Raw genomic sequence first — 19,182 nt, forward strand, 5'->3', positions numbered from 1 at the left:
AAACATCAATCAAGTAATTTTATAAATTTGAGTTATCTTCCTTTGTCCATGATTATAGTTGAATCAACTGCAATCAATGCTTTATACAATGTTTAATTTGCCTTTCACTGATAAATTGAAGCAATCTTTACCATTGCGTGCTTACAAGCACTTTGATTACCGTTCTAGGGTTATGCCCCTTTACAAATAAAAAAAAATGCAAAATTTTTCGTTTCCGTTCTATAACTTGAATTTGTATCAACTAAATGTAATGCATTGTTTATATAATGCTTTTTACCACAGACCTCAGTCTAAGATCAATTTTTGGAAGCATCACTTTACAGTTCTCGAGTTTCCTATGGACACATTCCCCATTTTTTATCATGGGTTGAATGCCACCTTATAAAAATGGCTGGATCTGCCCCTGATAAAAAGAAAATATAGTATGCACACTACTTTCCCGACCGTGCGAGGGATGTACATCCAGTCAAGGTCGTTAAACACTTTCATCATCAACACTACTTTCAAATATAAAATGAGACAATCGACACACATGTGATATGATTTCACACGTCGTATCAATATAAGACGACTTCTTCAATTTTTTTTTTTTTTTAGATCATACCAGAGACATATACCCCGTTTAGCGGGTTATTTACGCGGGTGTAAAATTTCGCGATTTTCATCGAATAAGGTATACGAAATATCTTGGCGGTTATTATTTGGCGGATTCAAAAGGTTTATCAATACCTTTGCATGTGCCGCTTTAAATTGACGGAATGCATTTTTGCGATTTTGGTCTATCCGCGAAAATATGCAAAAATTTGCACCCTGCGAAAATAACTCGCTTTACGGTATATGTCTCTGATCATACCTATCTACAACTTTCTATTTGTACTTGATGGTTAGTCAGTCCAAATTGACAGAGTGTGTTAAAATCACATGGTTTTAAAATATATCTTTAAAGCCACAAAAGTTTTCTGGAACGTTTGAATATCTAACTCCACGTTTGTTTAAATTTGTCTTTTACAGATGTTCTAACTGTCACTGGTCTTTAACCAAATTTTCATTAATATAAGATTGAATTAACCATATACGTAAGATCAAATGATCACTGATGACGTCTTTTCTTTTAAGATCATTTAACATCATTTAAAAATAAACTACTAACAAAAGACTATTTGTTTTATGTATAATATTAAAATATTTATATGGAAGCCTTTAACAAATTATTTTACAAATAATCACGAATTTACGACATACTAAATCTTATTTAAATGCTCTTCTATTATTTTGTTTTTTTAAACGATTATGCTTAAATCACTGTCTTGTGAATTTTTAAAGAATTTTATTGAGATAAAACTTGGAAACTTCAATGAAATTTAACCACTGATTTTCGATGTTTGGAGGTAAGTGGACTCATTCCAGTAATTATAAGATGACAAATGATCTGAATTTAAGATGAGGTTTTGAAGTGTGATACATCTGACGGGGAATGTATCATTTCTATATTGTATTTTTTTTTTTACATTTTGTTCATATTTGTTCACATAAACAATCATGATTCTATGTTCACATAGTCTGGATAATATTAATTTACTCGTTTCCTTATTTCAAAACGTTCTTGAGGGACATGAGCTAAACATATAACAGTTTTCTTTTACAACATATTATACTTTTAACGAACATTATTACGTAATTATACAAAATTCTATCGGGTTTTACAATATTCTTATGTTGCTATTAGATGTCGTATGTAACGGCCATCGCTATTGAAAATTGAATCAAATAATGTACTTTTTCCCCATGGTGGTATAAGTGTGAGGAAATAAATTTTACTTTATTTTTGGTAAAATGGACAATCCATAATTTGAGAATATTTTACATTAAAGCGACTTTAAATTAAAGTTTTAAAGAATTGATTAAATTCATTTGTAAATATACTTAATAAAGTAAGTTACGTTATAACGGTCACTATATATAAATGTTGTTTAAAGGTCAATATTACATGTCAAGCCTCAAGCTAAGTCAAATACATGTACTTTACAAGTTTGTTATGCAACTTTTCTTCGGTCAAATCGAATACACAGATAAATCAATTGATATATGGATTGAACCTTATCCAGTTACGAATTATTAAATAATACATCAAACAAAATATGTGATGTCCATGTATATTAAATAGCGGTCAGTTGGGTGTTTCCAACAACAAAAATGTGAGGAGAAAAGAAGGAAATTTATTAAGAAATTATTATAAGCTATTAGCAAAAGTATTAAACAAATAACTTACATGGGCCTCAGTTATTGCTAACGAAAGTACTATATAAACCTGTTTCGCCAAACACTAGGCACTTCGGTATTGCGGCAGATTAAAATATAGAAACTTCATTTCTATTATTCACAGCCAAAACGTCCCACCCAAAGCCAAACTACGGCAGAGTTACAGGTCCGTCTTAATAACTACGAGACAGTAAAATAAGTCCTGATATAAGTGACAATTATTTATTTTTAACAAACCACGTTAAGCTAAATTATATGTAACTAATACTCTTCCAGCTTAAAGTATCAATTTTGAACTCTACATATATATATATATATATGCGTCTATTACCCACTCTACCAAGCAGAACCACCATTGTTGGCTTTTGCAGTGAAGATAAAATCCAATTTAATTAAAAACTTTGTTGGGGGTATACATTATATTATTTGTACATTTACTAGATCATTGATGTTATTCATAATTTTTTTGTTTATAATAATGTCTTTTAATATACTGAGTCTGTAATATGTTCTTTGTAAGTCTATTTAACGGACATAAAACATCTGAACATTAGAACATGTATTTAGTTTATGCGGCTTTGTACGTTTGGCTGGTAAAGATAACTAACTGACGGACGGACGGACATACAACAGATAAGATGCTGAAATCTGAATACCTCCTGCTTCTGATATCATTTGGAATTAAAATAATGATATTTTTTTCTGTTTTAGTACTACAGAAGATAACAATTGTTGCTGCCTTAGCTCTCTCATTGACTAAGGCATCGCATAAAAAGGGTCTTGCGGTCTCAGATGGTGATAGGCGGCATAGACGTTGTGGAGATGAAAAAGTTTTCAACAATGTCCATTGGTGGTGAGTATTTAGAGTTGTAATTTATTCACAAGATATGAACTTTTTCATTCTTATTTTGAAAACATTTTTTTTCGTTCGTTACGACGCAACCTATATTGAGCTGCATTATCATGCAATAAGTTCATATTTAAAATGGATATTTTAATATGCTGCCTGGCATGGAACATTTTCACTCATTATAAATTACTTGTATTCAATTTAACTAAAAAAAAGTAACTGCAATGATTGTTCTGTTCAATTATTTATGAGAAACGTACTGACTTGTAATCATATTATAGACACTATAACAAATTATCCAACAGCTGATTCAGCCGGTTACGAATTTCCGATATCATTAAAGATTCACAATACAAAGGGAACTAAAGCTCCTCTGCTTGAGCCCCTAAATAAATGTGATTATTGAAGTTTTATTTAAAATTGTTGAAAGCAAAGTTCTCGTACGACATAGGAAATACTGAATAACAGATAGATGGCCACACGAAAAAAAATCTAAAACAAATACTGAAATGGTTAAAAACAACCTGAAAATGACGGATATATCATGTATCTTGATAACTGTTAAAACTGTAAACTTGTGTTGTTTATAATACAAATTCGAGTTCTTCGTGTGCATCTTGTCAATATTTCATTTTATTACTTCTAAAAAAAAATTGGTGTAGAAAATTCAGGGGAGGCAGTTGCCTCTCCTGCCTCATAGGTAGTTACGGCCCTGATATATTTAATTTTGTCCCCGAATACTGTTTTCTGTAAACGTCACGGATGCCATTACTCATTGTTCATATAAAATATTAAATGTTCTGGTATTTGCTGGTGAATGAATTTAGTTACTGAATGTATTCTCGAAATTGAAAAAAAGATCATTTCAATATATATATATGCGTGATGCTGTAACTCTTTGAAAATATTGTGCTGTGGTATTATGAGTACAAAATAGTTCTTCATTCTAAACAAATCTGTTATTTTAGGTATGACTGGCATACATATCCTTGGAAGCATACCCTCCATGAGTGTTCTCATAATCTGAAACATGGTTATGTACCTATGGTGTGGGGATGGAGGCCAGATGTAGACACGCCTATTCATTTACTATCGCGATCAAAATATGTACTTGGTTTTAACGAACCAAATCACGAGAAACAGTCGAAAATGTCACCACGGGATGCTGCAAGACACTGGAGAGTTCTCCAAAAGAAAGCACATGGCAAAATACTTGTTAGCCCAGCAGTAGCTCCATGCGCAAGTTGTGAATATGGACCAATCGAATGGCTGGACGAATTTTTCAAGTTGTGTCGTCATTGCAGGGTCGACCATATTGCAACACATTCCTATCGATGTGAAGCCAGCGAGACAATGGTGTATTTGAATGCGTTGTGGGAGAGGTACAGGAAACCAATATGGCTGACAGAATTTGCATGTCCACAAGATAAATCCGCTGCAGATCAACTTCAGTTTATGAAACAAATATTGCCTTTACTAGAATCAGCAGATTACGTGTTTCGATACTCTTGGTTTGTCAGCAGAAACACCGAAAATTTGTTTACAACAAAAGCCGTTAGTCTCCTCCACCAAAACTCAAGCGAAATGACAACTCTAGGCAAATATTACAATGATTTTGATGTTTGAACTAAGTAAATGATATTATTCTTGATTTTCGATCATATCTTATCAATTTTATTTCATTTCATTTTTATTTTCACTTGTTTAAATGATATTAAATTCCCTAAACTCTTATGAAATCTGTCTGTCAATATGAAGATTTGTTTTTCTCATTACCTTCTTCAATAAATATGCAACCTACAAAAACGTGAGGTGTATAATAATGGAGTAAATGGAATTTGTTGTTTTTCTTAGAATTGTGTCTGATATTGAAACTGATTAACAAATTAATCAAAACTGATTAACAAATTAATCAGTGATATATAGTCGTGTAACTAAGCACTATACGTATCAAGAAAGCTAATTATTATTTTCTTAATTTTAAACTGCAATAACGAACGCAATCACTCAGCGTCCGTCAATGCGAAAGCATAATACTAAAAGATTCAGATTAAGAGAAATAAATCCCCCTACAAATTTGTTTGTTTAGCATGTGTTGCCTCTTGGTTTATGCTTTCTGTGCCATAAAAAGATCCAAGCAAAGAGAAGGATTGGAACAGAAAACACCAACAACAAAAATTCAACCCAAGACGACACATGCTAATCAAACGAATTTTAAGGGGGAATTATTTCCCTTAATCTTTATATTTTAGTGCTAGGCTTGCGTAAATTGGTGGTTTCTTTCAGTATAATATATTTTTTAAATTATCAGATTGTAGTACAGAAAGCAAAACCTGCGAAAATGAGGGAAAAGTAATTTTTCTATTACAACTAGCAGGGTTCAAATGAAGATTTCAACAATGTTGACTGATTTATGCCCCACTTATGGTCTTTATGTTTTCTGGTCTGTGCGTCCGTTTGTTTGTTTCAGGTTAAAGTTTTTGGTCAAGAAAGTTTTTGATGAAGTTGAAGTTCAATCAACTTTAAACTCAATACACATGTTCCCTATGATATGAACTTTCTACTGTTAATGCCAAATAAGAGTTCTGACCCCAATGTCAAGGTCCCCTGAACATAGAAAATGAGAGTGCTATTGGGGCATCCGTGTACTCATGGACACATTGATTCTTATTAATCTTCTTTGTAGCTGCATACAAAATCATAAAACAGATAAAAATAGTCATTTAAATAACTCCTGAAAATTTTGGCCATATTGACTTAAGTGTTACTCTTAAACACTTTACCAGTATACCTATATAATTTACAATTTTTATATATTCATAACAGTTCTGTTAAAAATACCAAGAGTGCACACGCTGAAATGTCACGTCTTCTTCATTAACCATTGATATTATGTTGACAGTCCTAAATATAAAGCTTTACTACAACTATCACAACTTAACATAATCCACGAAAATGAGGTCACGGTCATAAAGCCAAACAAGAAATACAAGCATTACAATCATTCATTACACTAAATATAGTCGGTGTGAGCTAAGGCTCCGTGTTGAAGGCCGTACTTTAACCTATAATGGTTTACTTTTTAACTTGTTATTTGTATGGAGAGTTGTCTCATTGGCACTCACACCACATCTTCCTATATCTATTGACCTATTGCTTATAGTTTCTGAGAAACAGACTTGGCCAAGAAAAAAATATTGACCATTGGACCATGAAAATGAGATCAAGGCCAGATGAACCATGCCAGGCAGACATGTATGTAGCTTACAATCCTTCCGTACATCAAATATAGTTGAGCTATTGCTTATAGCTCAAGAAAAACAGAACAAAACACAAAAACGTAACACTGAGTAATGAACTTTGAAAATGAGTTGAAGGTGAAATAAAACCTGCGAGACTGACATGTACATCATAAAATATTTCTATTCACCAAATATAGTTGATTAATTGCATATAGTATCAGAGACATCAACTAAAAAAACTTAACTTTTTTTTACCACTGAACCATGAAAATGAGGTCAAGGTCACATGACACCTGCCAATTTGACATGTTCACCTTACAATCACTGGGGGGGGGGGGGGGGGGGGGGGGTTTAACTGTTATGCTGTTATGGGGCAATTTAATTCTTTGTTATCTGTTATTTTGAAAATATATTTGCTGTTAGCTGTTATTGTCTTATTCTTTGTTAGCTGTTATTGGGCTTTTAGTTTTTTTGTTATCTGTTATTGTGATAATGTATTTGCTGTTAACTGTTATTGAAAATTGGAATGTTAGCATTTTTTTTGACAGTCAATATTCGGTATAAATTGAAGATCATTGGCCATTGGGGTCTACCACTACTAATAAGTTGGTCCCGTATTCAGAGAAGGATTCCATTAACATATACACATCACAGAAGTGAGGTCCAGGACAATTCAAGTATATCTTATGATTATCCTTTGTAATAAATTCCATTTTTTTTTTTATGAATGTGTATTTAGAATTATCTTAATTTTTTGTATGAGAATAATGTTCCTTGTTTTCCGTACGAACATATTAAATTAAAACAATTCTTAATATGACAAAAAGGAAAACATATGGCCAGGAGTATCTTACAAGGATCTCAGTTAAGGACAAGGTCCTAACAACCACTTAACCTTTTATATTATATGGTACATAGACTCAGCTCTGTGATTCTTTTCAAAGCAGAACCAAATGCATTGTACAATGAAAGTTCCAACCATGTACTTGGGTCCGAAGCTGCACATAACTCATTACAAACAAAGATTAATTTCGTTTCAAGCCATTGTTTCCCTACTAAACTATGTATTCTACTTACTAGTACACTTGGTACAATCAAAAACCTCAGCTGATAAAAAATTGTTCAAATAAGGCCTTTGAAAATAGTGGAATAAATTGCTTTTAGAGTGTCAAAATTCGTTCGAAGTACTTGATAAATTGCATGCTTATAATTGGTGCTTTTGATTTTTCTACCCTATATACCACTTTGCCTTATAGTTTTATTAATAAAAATTCACACACCTCATTAAATGGTCATTTAGAAAAAGTCAGAATATTCAAACTCTTTTAGGTCACTTTTTTTATTAGCAACAAAGGGAGCTTCAGTCAATATATATAAACAATACACCAACGTTTCATGAGAACTGCTCATTTGTGTTAATGTCTGAAAACTGGAAAATCACCCCTTTTTAATTAATAAAACCCGTTAGCTCGGAAACATAAAATCTAAAATTTATAAAAATTGAAAGTTACCTCATGTTAATAGATATAAACAGTTCACCAAAATTCCTTGCTTTGTGAAAGCATTTTTGAGATATTATCAGAAAACTGAAAAAAAAACACCAATTTTATTGAATAAAAACCCATTACCTACCCAGAAACTTAAAATCTAAAATTTATAAAAAAAAAAAAAAAAAAAACCAAAAAGGAAAAAAAAAAACCAAAAAGGGAGCTCACGTCAATAGATATAAACAATTTCCCAAAGTTTAATTCAAATGGTTAAAGTGTTTTTGAGTTAATGTCCGACATGTTGACAACAGACGGACAACAGTATACCATAATACGTTCCGTAAACGAGCGTATAAAAAATATTATAATATATTGAGTAGTAGTTTAAACACATTCTAGACACATAAATTAATACTAAAAACATAGTCATAAAAAATGGAATGCATTACAAAGGATTATATCCGTAATAAGAAATACTGATTTGTCAAAAACCGAATTATTTTAATATTTCATTTACTGTTATCTGTTTTTGTCCATTTTAATTCCTTGTTATCTGTTATGAGCCAAATCAATTTGCTGTTTTGCTGTTATTGGGACCCCCCTTGCCCCCCCTCATCACTCCATACACCAAATATAGTAGCCCTATTGCATACAGTATAAAACTAGAGGCTCTCAAGAGCCTGTGTTGCTCACCTGTTACTGTATCTACTGATGTCGGCCATCTTGGTTGGTAGGTGGGGTCATTAGACACTTTTTTTAAATAGATACCCTAATAATGATTGTGGCCAAGTTTGGTTAAATTTGGACGATAGTTTTAGAAAAGAAGATTTTTGTACAAGTTACAAAAATGACGAAAAGTTGTTCAATATTGACTATAAAGGGCAATAACTCCTTAAGGGGTCCTCTAACAATTTTGATCATGTTGAATTATTTGTAGATCTTACTTTGCTGAACATTATTGCTGTTTACAGTTTATCTCTATCTATAATAGTATTCAAGATAATAACCAAAAACTGCAAAATTTCCTTAAAATTACTTATTTTAGGGCAGCAACCCAACAACGGGTTATCAGATTCATCTGAAAATTTGTGAGGGGATAGATCTTATTCTGATGGACATTTAAATCTTGAAAGATTTGCCCTAAATGTCTTAGTTTCAAAGATATAAAGCAAAAACTGTATTTTACCACTATGTTCTAATTTTAGCCATGTCGGCCATTTTGTTTGGTAGGTGGGGTCATCGGACACATTTTTAAAACTTTATACCACAATGATAATTGTGGCCGAGTTTGGTTAAATTTGGCAAAGTAGTTTCAGAGAAAAAGATTTTTGTAAAAGTTACAAAAAAATGATGAAAAGTTGTTAAAAATTGACTATAAAGGGGGTTGACTGACAATTTTGGTCATGTTGACTTATTTGTAGGTCTTACTATGCTGAACATTATTGCTGTTTACAGTTTATCTCTATCTATAATAGTATTCAAGATAATAACCAAAAACTTCAAAATTTCCTTAAAATAACCAATTCAGGGGCAGCAACCCAACAACAGGTTGTCCGATTCGTCTGAAAAATTCAGGGCAGATAGATCTTGACCTGATCAACAATTTTACCCCTTGATAGATTTGCTCTAAATGCTTTGGTTTCAAAGATATAAGCCAAAATATACATTTTACCCCTGTGTTCTATTTTTAGCCATGGCGGCCATCTTGGTTAGATGGCCAGGTCATCGGACACATTTTTTAAACTAGATACCCCAAGGATGATTGTGGCCAAGTTTGGTTAAATTTGGCCCAGTAGTTTCAGAGGAGAAGATTTTTGTAAAAGTTTACGGACGACAGACGCCAGACGACAGACGACGTACGCCAAGTGAGCTTTCAGGTCAGGTGAGCTAAAAACCAGACCAAAACACAACCAGATGCTCCGTATGGTGCAGCTTTATACGACCGCAGAGGTCGAACCCTGAACAGTTGGGGCAAGTATGGACACAACATTCAAGCTTGATACAGCTCTGAATTTGGATTGTGATGAAATAGTTGACACAACATAGGTTTCTGACACAGAATGAATGTGGACTAAGAACTAAAACTTAAAAACTTAAAAATTTTAAATTGGACATTTACCAATTATGGTTTAATATCCAAAATCTAAATACATGGTTAGATTCAGCATATCATAGAACCCCAAGAATTCAATTTTTGATGAAATCAAATAATGTTCAATTTTAGACCCTTTAGACCTCAATGTGGACCAATTGATAACCGGGCCCAAATATTAAAAATCTAAATACATGGTTAGATTCAGCATATTGAAGAACCCCATATATTAATTTTTTGTTGAAGTTAAACAAAGTTTAATTTTTTACCCTTTGGACCTGTAGACCAATTTTAAAACGGGACAATACTGTGCAATTGAATATTTCTTGCTATTGAGCAAAACTGTGCAATTGAAAATTTCTTGCTATTGCACAATACTGTGCAATTGAAGATTTCTTGCTATTTGGGGAATACTGTGCAATTGAAAATTTCTTGCTATTGCACAATACTGTGCAATTGAAGATTTCTTGCTATTGCTCCGGAATACTGTACAATTGAAAATTTCTTGCTATTGCACAATACTTAATATAATAATTTTGGACCCCGATTTGGACCAACTTGAAAATTGGGCCCATAATCAAAGATCTAAGTACATGTTTAGATTCAGCATATCAAAGAACCCCAACAATTCAATTTTTGTTAAAATCAAGCTAAGTTTAATTTTGGACCCTTTGGACCTTAATGTTGACCAATTTGAAAACAGGACCAACCAGGTGCTCCGCAGGGCACAGCTTTATACGACCGCAGAGGTCTAACCCTGAACAACTGGGGCAAGTATGGACAAAACATTCAAGCGTGATACAGCTCTGAATTTGGATTGTGATCAAATTTTTGACATTACATGGTGTTTTTTTTTACACAAAACAAATGTCAAGATTTTACAAATCAATTAAAGATTTCTTCTTCAAACTTTTTAAATCTAAAATTAAATAGTTGACACAGCATAGGTTTCTGACACAGAATGAATGTGGTCTAATGAAATTAAAAGTTTTTTTTTGCCTTTGAGCAATTCACTATGCTGTTGAATATTTTAAAATCCTCTCAAAAAAATGTTTGAAGAAATTTTCTTTTTATTTATGAAATCTGAAATGAGAAAAATTTAACCCCCCCCCCTTTTTTTTCACATCCCCGTTTCCCTTTTTCCAAAACTGATATCAATTCAAATTTCTAATGGAGTTTGCAACAATAACTACTCTTTTTAATACATCATAAAATATTAAAATGTAAAATAAAGTGCTTGTTATCACTGAATGGTAAAGATTGGTTGGTAGTAAAAGTGAATATACATTGTTTATTGTATAAAACAATAAAAAAAAACTTCATCAGCAACATTTTATATTGGCAAATTTCCAATGAAGTTATTTACATAAAGTTATTGGCAAATAAAAATAGAAAATGACATCATAGTCATGTCTGGCAAATTTCCAACATATATTATCAACTACTATTCTATACAAAGAAAGATAACTTCAATTGAAAATTAATTGCTATTGCACAATATTGTGCAATTAGATATTTCTTGCTATTGTGCAATACTGTGAAATTGAAAATTTCTTGCTATTGCACAAGACTTGATATGGAATCCTGATTTGGACCAACTTGAAATTTAGATAAAGCATATCAAATAAGCCCAAGAATTTAATTTTTGTTAAAATCAAACTTAGTTTAATTTTGGACCCTTTGGACCTTAATGTAGACCAATTTGAAAACTGGACCAAAAAAAATTAAGAATCTACATACACAGTTAGATTTGGCATATCAAAGAACCCATTTATTCAATTTTTGATGAAATCAAACAAAGTTTAATTTTGGACCCCCATTTGGACCAACTTGAAAACTAGGCCAATAATTAAAAAAATCTAAGTACATTTTTCAATTCAGCATATCAAAGAACCCCAAGGATTCAATTTTTGTTAAAATCAAACTAAGTTTAATTTTGGACCCTTTGGACCTTAATGTAGACCAATTTGAAAACGGGACCAAAAATTAAGAATCTACATACATAGTTAGATTCGGCATATCAAAGAACCCCAATTATTCAATTTTTGATGAAATCACACAAAGTTCAATTTTGGACCCTTTGGGCCCCTTATTCCTAAACTGTTAGGACCAAAACTCCCAAAATCAAACCCAACCTTCCTTTTATGGTCATAAACCTTGTGTTTAAATTTCATAGATTTCTATTTACTTATACTAAAGTTATGGTGCGAAAACGAAGAATAATGCTTATTTGGGCCTTTTTGGCCCTTAATTCCTAAACTGTTGGAACCAAAACTCCCAAAATCAATCCCAACCTTCCTTTTGTGGTCATAAACCTTGTGTCAAAATTTCATAGATTTCTATTCACTTAAACTAAAGTTATAGTGCGAAAACCAAGAAAATGCTTATTTGGGCCCTTTTTGGCCCCTAATTCCTAAAATGTTGGGACCAGAACACCCAAACACAATCCCATCCTTCCTTTTATAGTCATAAACCTTGTGTTTAAATTTCATAGATTTCTATTTACTTTTACTAAAGTTAGAGTGCGAAAACCAAATGTCTTTGGACGACGAAGACGCCAATGTCATACCAATATACGACCAAAATTTTTTTAATTTGTGTGGTCGTATAAAAACTTTAGGAATTTTTAAGATCTAAGCCTATAATGAGTCCAGTTGTTTCAGAGGAGAAGATTTTTAGGATTGCAATTACGACAGCTATTAAATAAAACAATAGGCAAGAAAAGAAAACACACCATTTAAAACACATAACACTTTCCTTTCAATAGAATTCACAGAATGTTGCTAAGAAATATGAACACAAAAAAGAAATTTAGAAAATCATACAGGACATGATTGTTCAATTAAAACTCCAATACCAAATTAAATCAAAACTTGTAAAGACATATATACAGGTTTTAATTACTAAAACATAATAGAAACTAAGCGACAAATTGTATGGGATAAATAAATTTATTTTTTACAAGCAAAGCTTGAAGATTATACAAAGTATAAGAACACCGGTTCGCTTTGATGTAAGTATATAAATAGAAACATTAATTTATCAGAGACTTCTTCATATTATAGAAGTCCTTAGACAAAAGAATTAAACATCACTTGGAGTGTTTCATAAACTTTCATTACTAGTGAAATATAATGTATAATCTGAATGCCATTACATTGTATCAATATTTCAATTTTTGGGGAATTTCTTAAATTTATCGTTTGTTTTCGATTAGAAAATTCCAATGAATAAGTTCATAGTAAGAAAGGTTAATTTTAAACAATATTATTAGAAGATATTTCCACCAAATATTAAGTATGAAGATTTTAGGTCATACTCGTGAATATAACATAATGTGAAGATAAAAATTTATTGTAAATAAACTTCTGATGTACAATAAATAAAGCATATACTGTGGATTCATTATTATTTGTTGGATACCAATTTTCGTGGGTTTCGTGGATACAGGTGAACCACGAATTCAAATGTTCAACGAATATCATATTTCAATAGGCTTTGTATACAGAGATTGGCAAAACCACGAAATCAAATATCCACGAATATGCAAGTTTTTAGCAATCCACGAAAATTGATACCCACGAAAATAAATGAATCCACAGTAGCAGATCAATTAAAGGTCATTAGACATGTGAGAGTCAACATCCATTTACTACTTTCAGCTTAAATAAACCTAACATTAAATTTCACCCATTGAAGTTATAATACCCAACTTTGAGAATATTTATTCTTGTAATGTTTGTACATTTTTACAAATAGGTGCTGACAGAAATCTTCTCCTCTTGTAAGATTCTTTAATTAAAAGCAAAAGTCTACATAAAATATCACAAGAACTGTAACAAATTTATAATAACAGAAATTTTATGAAAAAGTAATAAGTATATTTCCATGATTGCAGTATCTCTAATAAGCACTTTTGTTAGGTAATATAACATTTAGAACTTTCGTCAGTCTAAATAAAATTTACAGTTTCCAGACTAAAGATATGGCTTTCGTAACACCAACATCATTATAATTAAAGTTTAAAAGTCCAGCAATACCAGCCATGGCAAGAGCATACCAGAACCAATGGATAAAAGGAATAAACTTCTCAAGGTAGTCTGTCAGAACACCATTAACACCCCTGTAAAGAAAAACAAACATAAGTCATTTTTGTAAGATAACAATGTACATTAGTTATTACAAATAAGACTATATGTCGTAAAATGAGGATTGGATACAACCACATCACATGTTTTCGAAGGAAATACATGTAGGTGTGAAAGAGTGCACTTATCATACATGTATATGTAGGGCTGTGTCTAAAAGTTTTTTAAGATATGTGACCGAGCTTTGACCAATTTTTGTTTTAGACATCATAAACATAAAAAAAAATCTTAAAATTTATGCTCATAAACTAGTAAAGAAAAGTGTTTACTTCTCACAGAAAGAATGTGACAGCTGAATATTAAAGAGGTATGCATCATGCAGCATGTGAATGGATAATAATTTTAAAGAAAATCCACAAAATGAACATTGTACAACTTTTCCTAATCACTGACATATACAATCAAACAGAAAGAAATTCCATAAATCTGTACATGTTCGTAAATTGACATACCAGTAACCATGTAACATAACAGTTGAAGCTATCATGAAATCCCAGAATGGTCCTTGGAAATATATTGATGCAGGCATAATTCCTAGCATAGATACTGCTATAATCCTCTCTATTTTCCAGTGAGTTGAAGCCATCATCATATGCTTTCCTTGTTTTTCCTCTGGAATAAAAGTAAAGTTTGTTTTCATGTACATGTATATGTCACTTGACTGTACATATCAATTTTACACTCGACACACAAAGATTATCAGTGCATGTCATCAAGAGTTTGTAATGTGTGTCGAACTCAACTTGAGCACTCTGCCTTACGCCTATAGTATAACTGTTGATACTAGGAATACATGTATATTCTATGTAATAATATCACATTATGCCAGTGAAATTACAGACACTCAATTCAGAATCTAATACATTCTGGGTAATTTTTCAAACACGTACATCAAAACGTTGTGATTGGTTTAAAAAGTTCTAAACAATGGAAATCAACCAATGATGTAATGTTATTTTCATTTTGGTGTACGAACAATGAGATTACCCATTATAGTCCTTTAGATTCTGAAAAGGCAATTTTGAACTTGATTATTTGGTCTATTTTTAGTATTTGCACTGTAATCATGGTAATGAATCTAAAGTGAGCTGACTAAATAGAGTGAAATAGACTAAAAGGTCATCAATTTCAAGCTCAGAACTCTAATTGAAGTGAGGATACATCAACAGAATCAGATTCTTCTACCCGTCAATATCATTTTCATTGTACATAAATGTATTTACAACTGATTAAGAAACTTACACCTTAACAGTTAAATAATCTTCTTCATTCCAAATTTATTATGAAATCTGGGAAGTAATTTTTCTTCTAGACTAGTACAATTTATAATTTCACTTGCCTGTGGACAACTCTAAAGAGGTTCTGTGTTTTTATCTAATATACCATAATTTCGGTTCATTATAATAGCTACAATGTACATGCATTATTATGTCAAACAGGGAACAGAAAATTTATCACTATAAAAATAAATTGTTTGCTTAATGTTCAATGGCTATTCTAGTCTAATATCTGAATTTTTGGACAAAATACAAATGTAATTAATTATATCGGCTAGGCCAAATCTTATAATTTCAAGTTCTTCTGCCTCATATTTTCAAAAGGGCAGTGATTTAGTAAATTCTTTTAAAAATATTCACAAATGTTTCCAGAAAACCACCTCGACCATCTTTCTCATGACCAAAACTCAATAAAGCTTAATATTACCTGGTGTAAATGGACCTCGCCTAGCTTGGAAGTAATGTGACATGGCAGGTGACAGGACAATTGTTTTTGCTGTGACATTTTTGCTGATACTGCTTGGTGAAAGCTCTTTGAAAATCTGAGGTCTTAAACAAAGTCTGCGTGCTGTACCTAAAATATAAAAGAAACAAAAATGCATGTGATGTTGTGCTAAGCATACCATTGGTTATTTATAGATCAACGTATTGGAAAACACAAAGGTGTTTGACCAAAAAAACAGCTCCAGCATTATGCATTTAGGAACGTGTTAGAGCAAAAAATTAAAATAGCCTTTCAACATTTCCAAGAAGTCATTATTATTTGGACTATAGAAGGCCCTGATATAAACCTTTTATGTGTTCATTTGTTTATACATTTGTATAGGCCTCATGTACGAATTCCTACACAAAGGACCCTGACTGACTGTGTCACAATCATGATTCAACAACTATGTTGGGAACCACTACAACACAGAAGAGCCAGAAACAGAGTAGTAATGTTCTACAAAATCATGAACAGTGCTGTAGAAATTCCTGTCCACCATAGCATAGGCCAATCCAGGTCTCCCACCCCCTTTTGCAGGAAAAACTAGGTTGATTATATAGGGAATCACTGAAGCATGCCTGGAGCCTGCCCCCTTAGGTCAGTCAGTGCCCAAACCCCCTCCCTTATAAAAAATCTGGATCTGCCACTGTCTACCATCTGCTCCCCATGCTCAATTGCACACAACATCACAGATACGAACCAAACTTGACTGTTTCAAATTTTTATTTATACCTGCCACCATCGTGTCTTGGAATAACATACATCCAGATATCAGTTTCCCCGTCTGTAGGGGTCTCATTTGGGGGGGGGGGTCTGATTATTGTTTAGTAAGAATCCCATAACCCTATTCTTGTTTCTTTAATAGTGCATGTACGTCATACATCTATGGATCATAATGGACTGGCTATTCAAGCTGTCAGCATGTCAACACTTCTCTAAAACTAATTATGTATAACATCTCATATAATTTGTGACTGTACATCTACATAGGCTGGAGTAGTCTGAGATTACTCTGACGTCCAACGGCTGTTTTGCCAGACAAGCTGGGGCCGTGGGACGTCAGAACTCGTCCCATATCAAAAAGTGGATATTTGCCCACCCAAAATAGATGCGCTGCTTTGTGGCTTCTGATGCCGACTGACGGCCTTGGAATTATATAAATCGGGCATCAATCTGTTCATTTTTCATTTATCTCTTCATTTATGTAAGTTTCACCTACCTGCCAACCTTTATTTTTCCATATTTTAACAGTTTTCACAGTGACCCATCGATTTCGGCACTTTGCCTTTCATCTTCAAAGATAATCACGTGACCACAAGAAAACAGTGATGATTTATGCAAATGACCATAATGTAACACCTCGTTCATTTACGATGCAAGTTATCTAAATGTCCGAGAGCTTCCGATTGTATTAACATGGTCGGAACTAAATGCTTCATACCGATCTCCTGTAAAGGAGGTGAAAAATCATGGTTGGCTACTAAATGCTAAACATCTATCTCCTATGAAGGAGGTGAAAAATATAAATATTTGCATATTTTGAGTCTCGAGACCATGAACTCTCTCGTAACTTGACGTCCATTTGAAAGTGAAAGTCAAAATGCTGAAATCGATGGGTCACTGTGAAAACTTTTAAAATATGGAAAAATAAAGGTTCGCAGGTAGGTGAAACTTACATAAATGAAGAGATAAATGAAAAATGAACAGATTGATGCCCGATTTATATAATTCCAAGGCCGTCAGTAGGCATCAGAAGCCACGAAGCAGCGCATCTATTTTGGGTGGGCAAATATCCACTTTTTGATATGGGACGAGCTCTGACGTCCCACGGCCCCAGCTTGTCTGGCAAAACAGCCGTTGGACGTCACAGTAATCTCGGACTAAGGCTAGAGTATCTAAAACCAAAACCGAGTCCACTCCTGGATTGGAAGATATTTAGTCTTTATAGATAAGATACTGCAGATATAAATGTACAAATCAGACAGACGGACACAGATATTTCTATGCCAATGCTAATCAGGAAGTCCCTGCCCTATACATATATATTTTTTTTACGTAAAAAAGCCGAAACGTCCTTGAACAAAACTTTGTGAATTTTATCACTTTTCATAACTCTCATTCTACTGTCAGTTATAGAAGCAAAATGTAAATAAAGTTCAACAATATTTTGAATGAAATGATTGTTCAATTTTGATTAAAATGCATGTATATTCTTATTTTTACCTCCACAATATCGAAGTAGACAATTTGATGCCATTTTTCAGGATTTAGAGAGTTTTATAAAGGGAAGTAATTCATTTCCGACCAATGAAAAAAAATCCAGGACTGGGTTGCACAAACGTCTATTAAGTTAATAGACTATTAACTTCTAATAGACTATTAAATATCTAATTGACAATTAGTTAATAGAGTGATTTAATAGCGTTGCACGAATCACTTTTAAGGATACTATTAACTAATAGACAATTAAGTGACTATTAACATTTCAATAGTCAATTAAGCTCCATTTAATTCTGTGAGTTTCATCATTTTTTCACGACGTCTTCACGATTTTCTCGATTTTCATCATTTTCACGACGTCATTATGATTTTCATGATTTTCATCAATTTTTCATGACGTTAACACGATTTCAGCGATTTTCATCAATTTTCAACGGGGTTGTGTTCAACATCGAAGCAGCTAAATAATGCTACGTAGTGCTACGTAGATTTATGACTATTGAACGTGTAGCTAGCCTAGCTGCTATCAATATCTACGTAGGTGCTAGGCTAGCAACACGTTCAATAGTCATACATCTAAGTGAACGCAACCCTGGTTCTACTTTCAATTGACACCAAAACATGTCCAATTCCAAAATACAAGAAATTGCATATGTTGTATTGAAAAAGATAGAAAAATCTCGAAACACGAGGGGAATAGGGGAATAAAAAAGCATTAGTCTTAAATTCCATTATGTTACTAATTTAAATATAAAGTTTATTGTCGACGTCTACAAAAGAAAATTGACAACTGCAGCCTGCTATATTTATATCTTCCATTTCGAGAGTCTGACTCAATCTAAGTCGATTTTTCACTTCGTTTATGGAAGGTTGGGAATTAAAATAAATTACTATAGTATTTGGCACAATCGTGGTAAAATCAAAAATTTTAAATCTCCCATGAGAAAAATTTAGCCGCTAATTTATTTCAAACAAGATACAAGAAATTGCTTGTGTTGTCATTGCAAGGGATTGAAAATTCTCGGAAAAAATACACGAGGGGGGAAATTAAGTATCATAAATCGGGGCAGCCCCGTTATTCAGATGTCCAATTAGTCCGACAACCCATTGGTGCGACAAC

General features: G+C 32.6%; 2 protein-coding genes across 3 annotated transcripts; one reads left to right on the forward strand and one right to left on the reverse strand.

The window, feature by feature from the left end:
• Nucleotides 1–1,290: 1,290 nt before the first annotated feature.
• Nucleotides 1,291–4,933, forward strand: LOC139520347 (uncharacterized). Of its 2 annotated transcripts, XM_071312916.1 has the most exons (3): nt 1,291–1,388; nt 2,971–3,112; nt 4,078–4,933. In XM_071312916.1, exons 1-3 carry the CDS (start codon nt 1,379–1,381, stop codon nt 4,733–4,735), a joined length of 810 nt encoding a protein of 269 aa, XP_071169017.1. In that variant the 5' UTR covers nt 1,291–1,378; the 3' UTR covers nt 4,736–4,933. The 2 variants fall into 2 exon arrangements, with proteins under 2 accessions (XP_071169017.1, XP_071169016.1); XM_071312915.1 differs by lacking the exon at nt 1,291–1,388 and having other exon boundaries at nt 2,778–3,112.
• Nucleotides 4,934–12,862: 7,929 nt separating this feature from the next.
• Nucleotides 12,863–18,159, reverse strand: LOC139520348 (succinate dehydrogenase [ubiquinone] cytochrome b small subunit, mitochondrial-like). The gene is made up of 5 exons (XM_071312917.1): nt 18,066–18,159; nt 15,783–15,929; nt 14,531–14,690; nt 13,531–14,053; nt 12,863–13,324 (listed from the first exon to the last, which is right to left on the reverse strand). The coding sequence occupies exons 1-4, from the start codon at nt 18,097–18,099 to the stop codon at nt 13,894–13,896; spliced, it is 501 nt and encodes a 166-aa protein (XP_071169018.1). The 5' UTR covers nt 18,100–18,159; the 3' UTR covers nt 12,863–13,324; nt 13,531–13,893.
• Between the last annotated feature and the right edge of the window lie 1,023 nt (nt 18,160–19,182).

Source organism: Mytilus edulis, chromosome 4 (genome assembly GCF_963676685.1).
Source record: "Mytilus edulis chromosome 4, xbMytEdul2.2, whole genome shotgun sequence".
Classification (NCBI taxonomy): domain Eukaryota; kingdom Metazoa; phylum Mollusca; class Bivalvia; order Mytilida; family Mytilidae; genus Mytilus; species Mytilus edulis.

Excerpts from the sequence above, each read along its gene's own strand:
- LOC139520347 (XM_071312915.1), top strand. The coding sequence starts at position 2,898 with ATGCTGAAATCTGAATACCTCCTGCTTCTGATATCATTTGGAATTAAA. Across the intron at positions 3,113-4,077 it reads TTCAACAATGTCCATTGGTG|GTATGACTGGCATACATATC; the intron begins GTGAGTATTTAG and ends CTGTTATTTTAG.
- LOC139520348 (XM_071312917.1), bottom strand. The coding sequence starts at position 18,099 with ATGGCATCAAATTGTCTACTTCGATATTGTGGAG. Across the intron at positions 15,930-18,065 it reads TCTACTTCGATATTGTGGAG|GTACAGCACGCAGACTTTGT; the intron begins GTAAAAATAAGA and ends TTTATATTTTAG. Across the intron at positions 14,691-15,782 it reads GCGAGGTCCATTTACACCAG|AGGAAAAACAAGGAAAGCAT; the intron begins GTAATATTAAGC and ends CTTTTATTCCAG.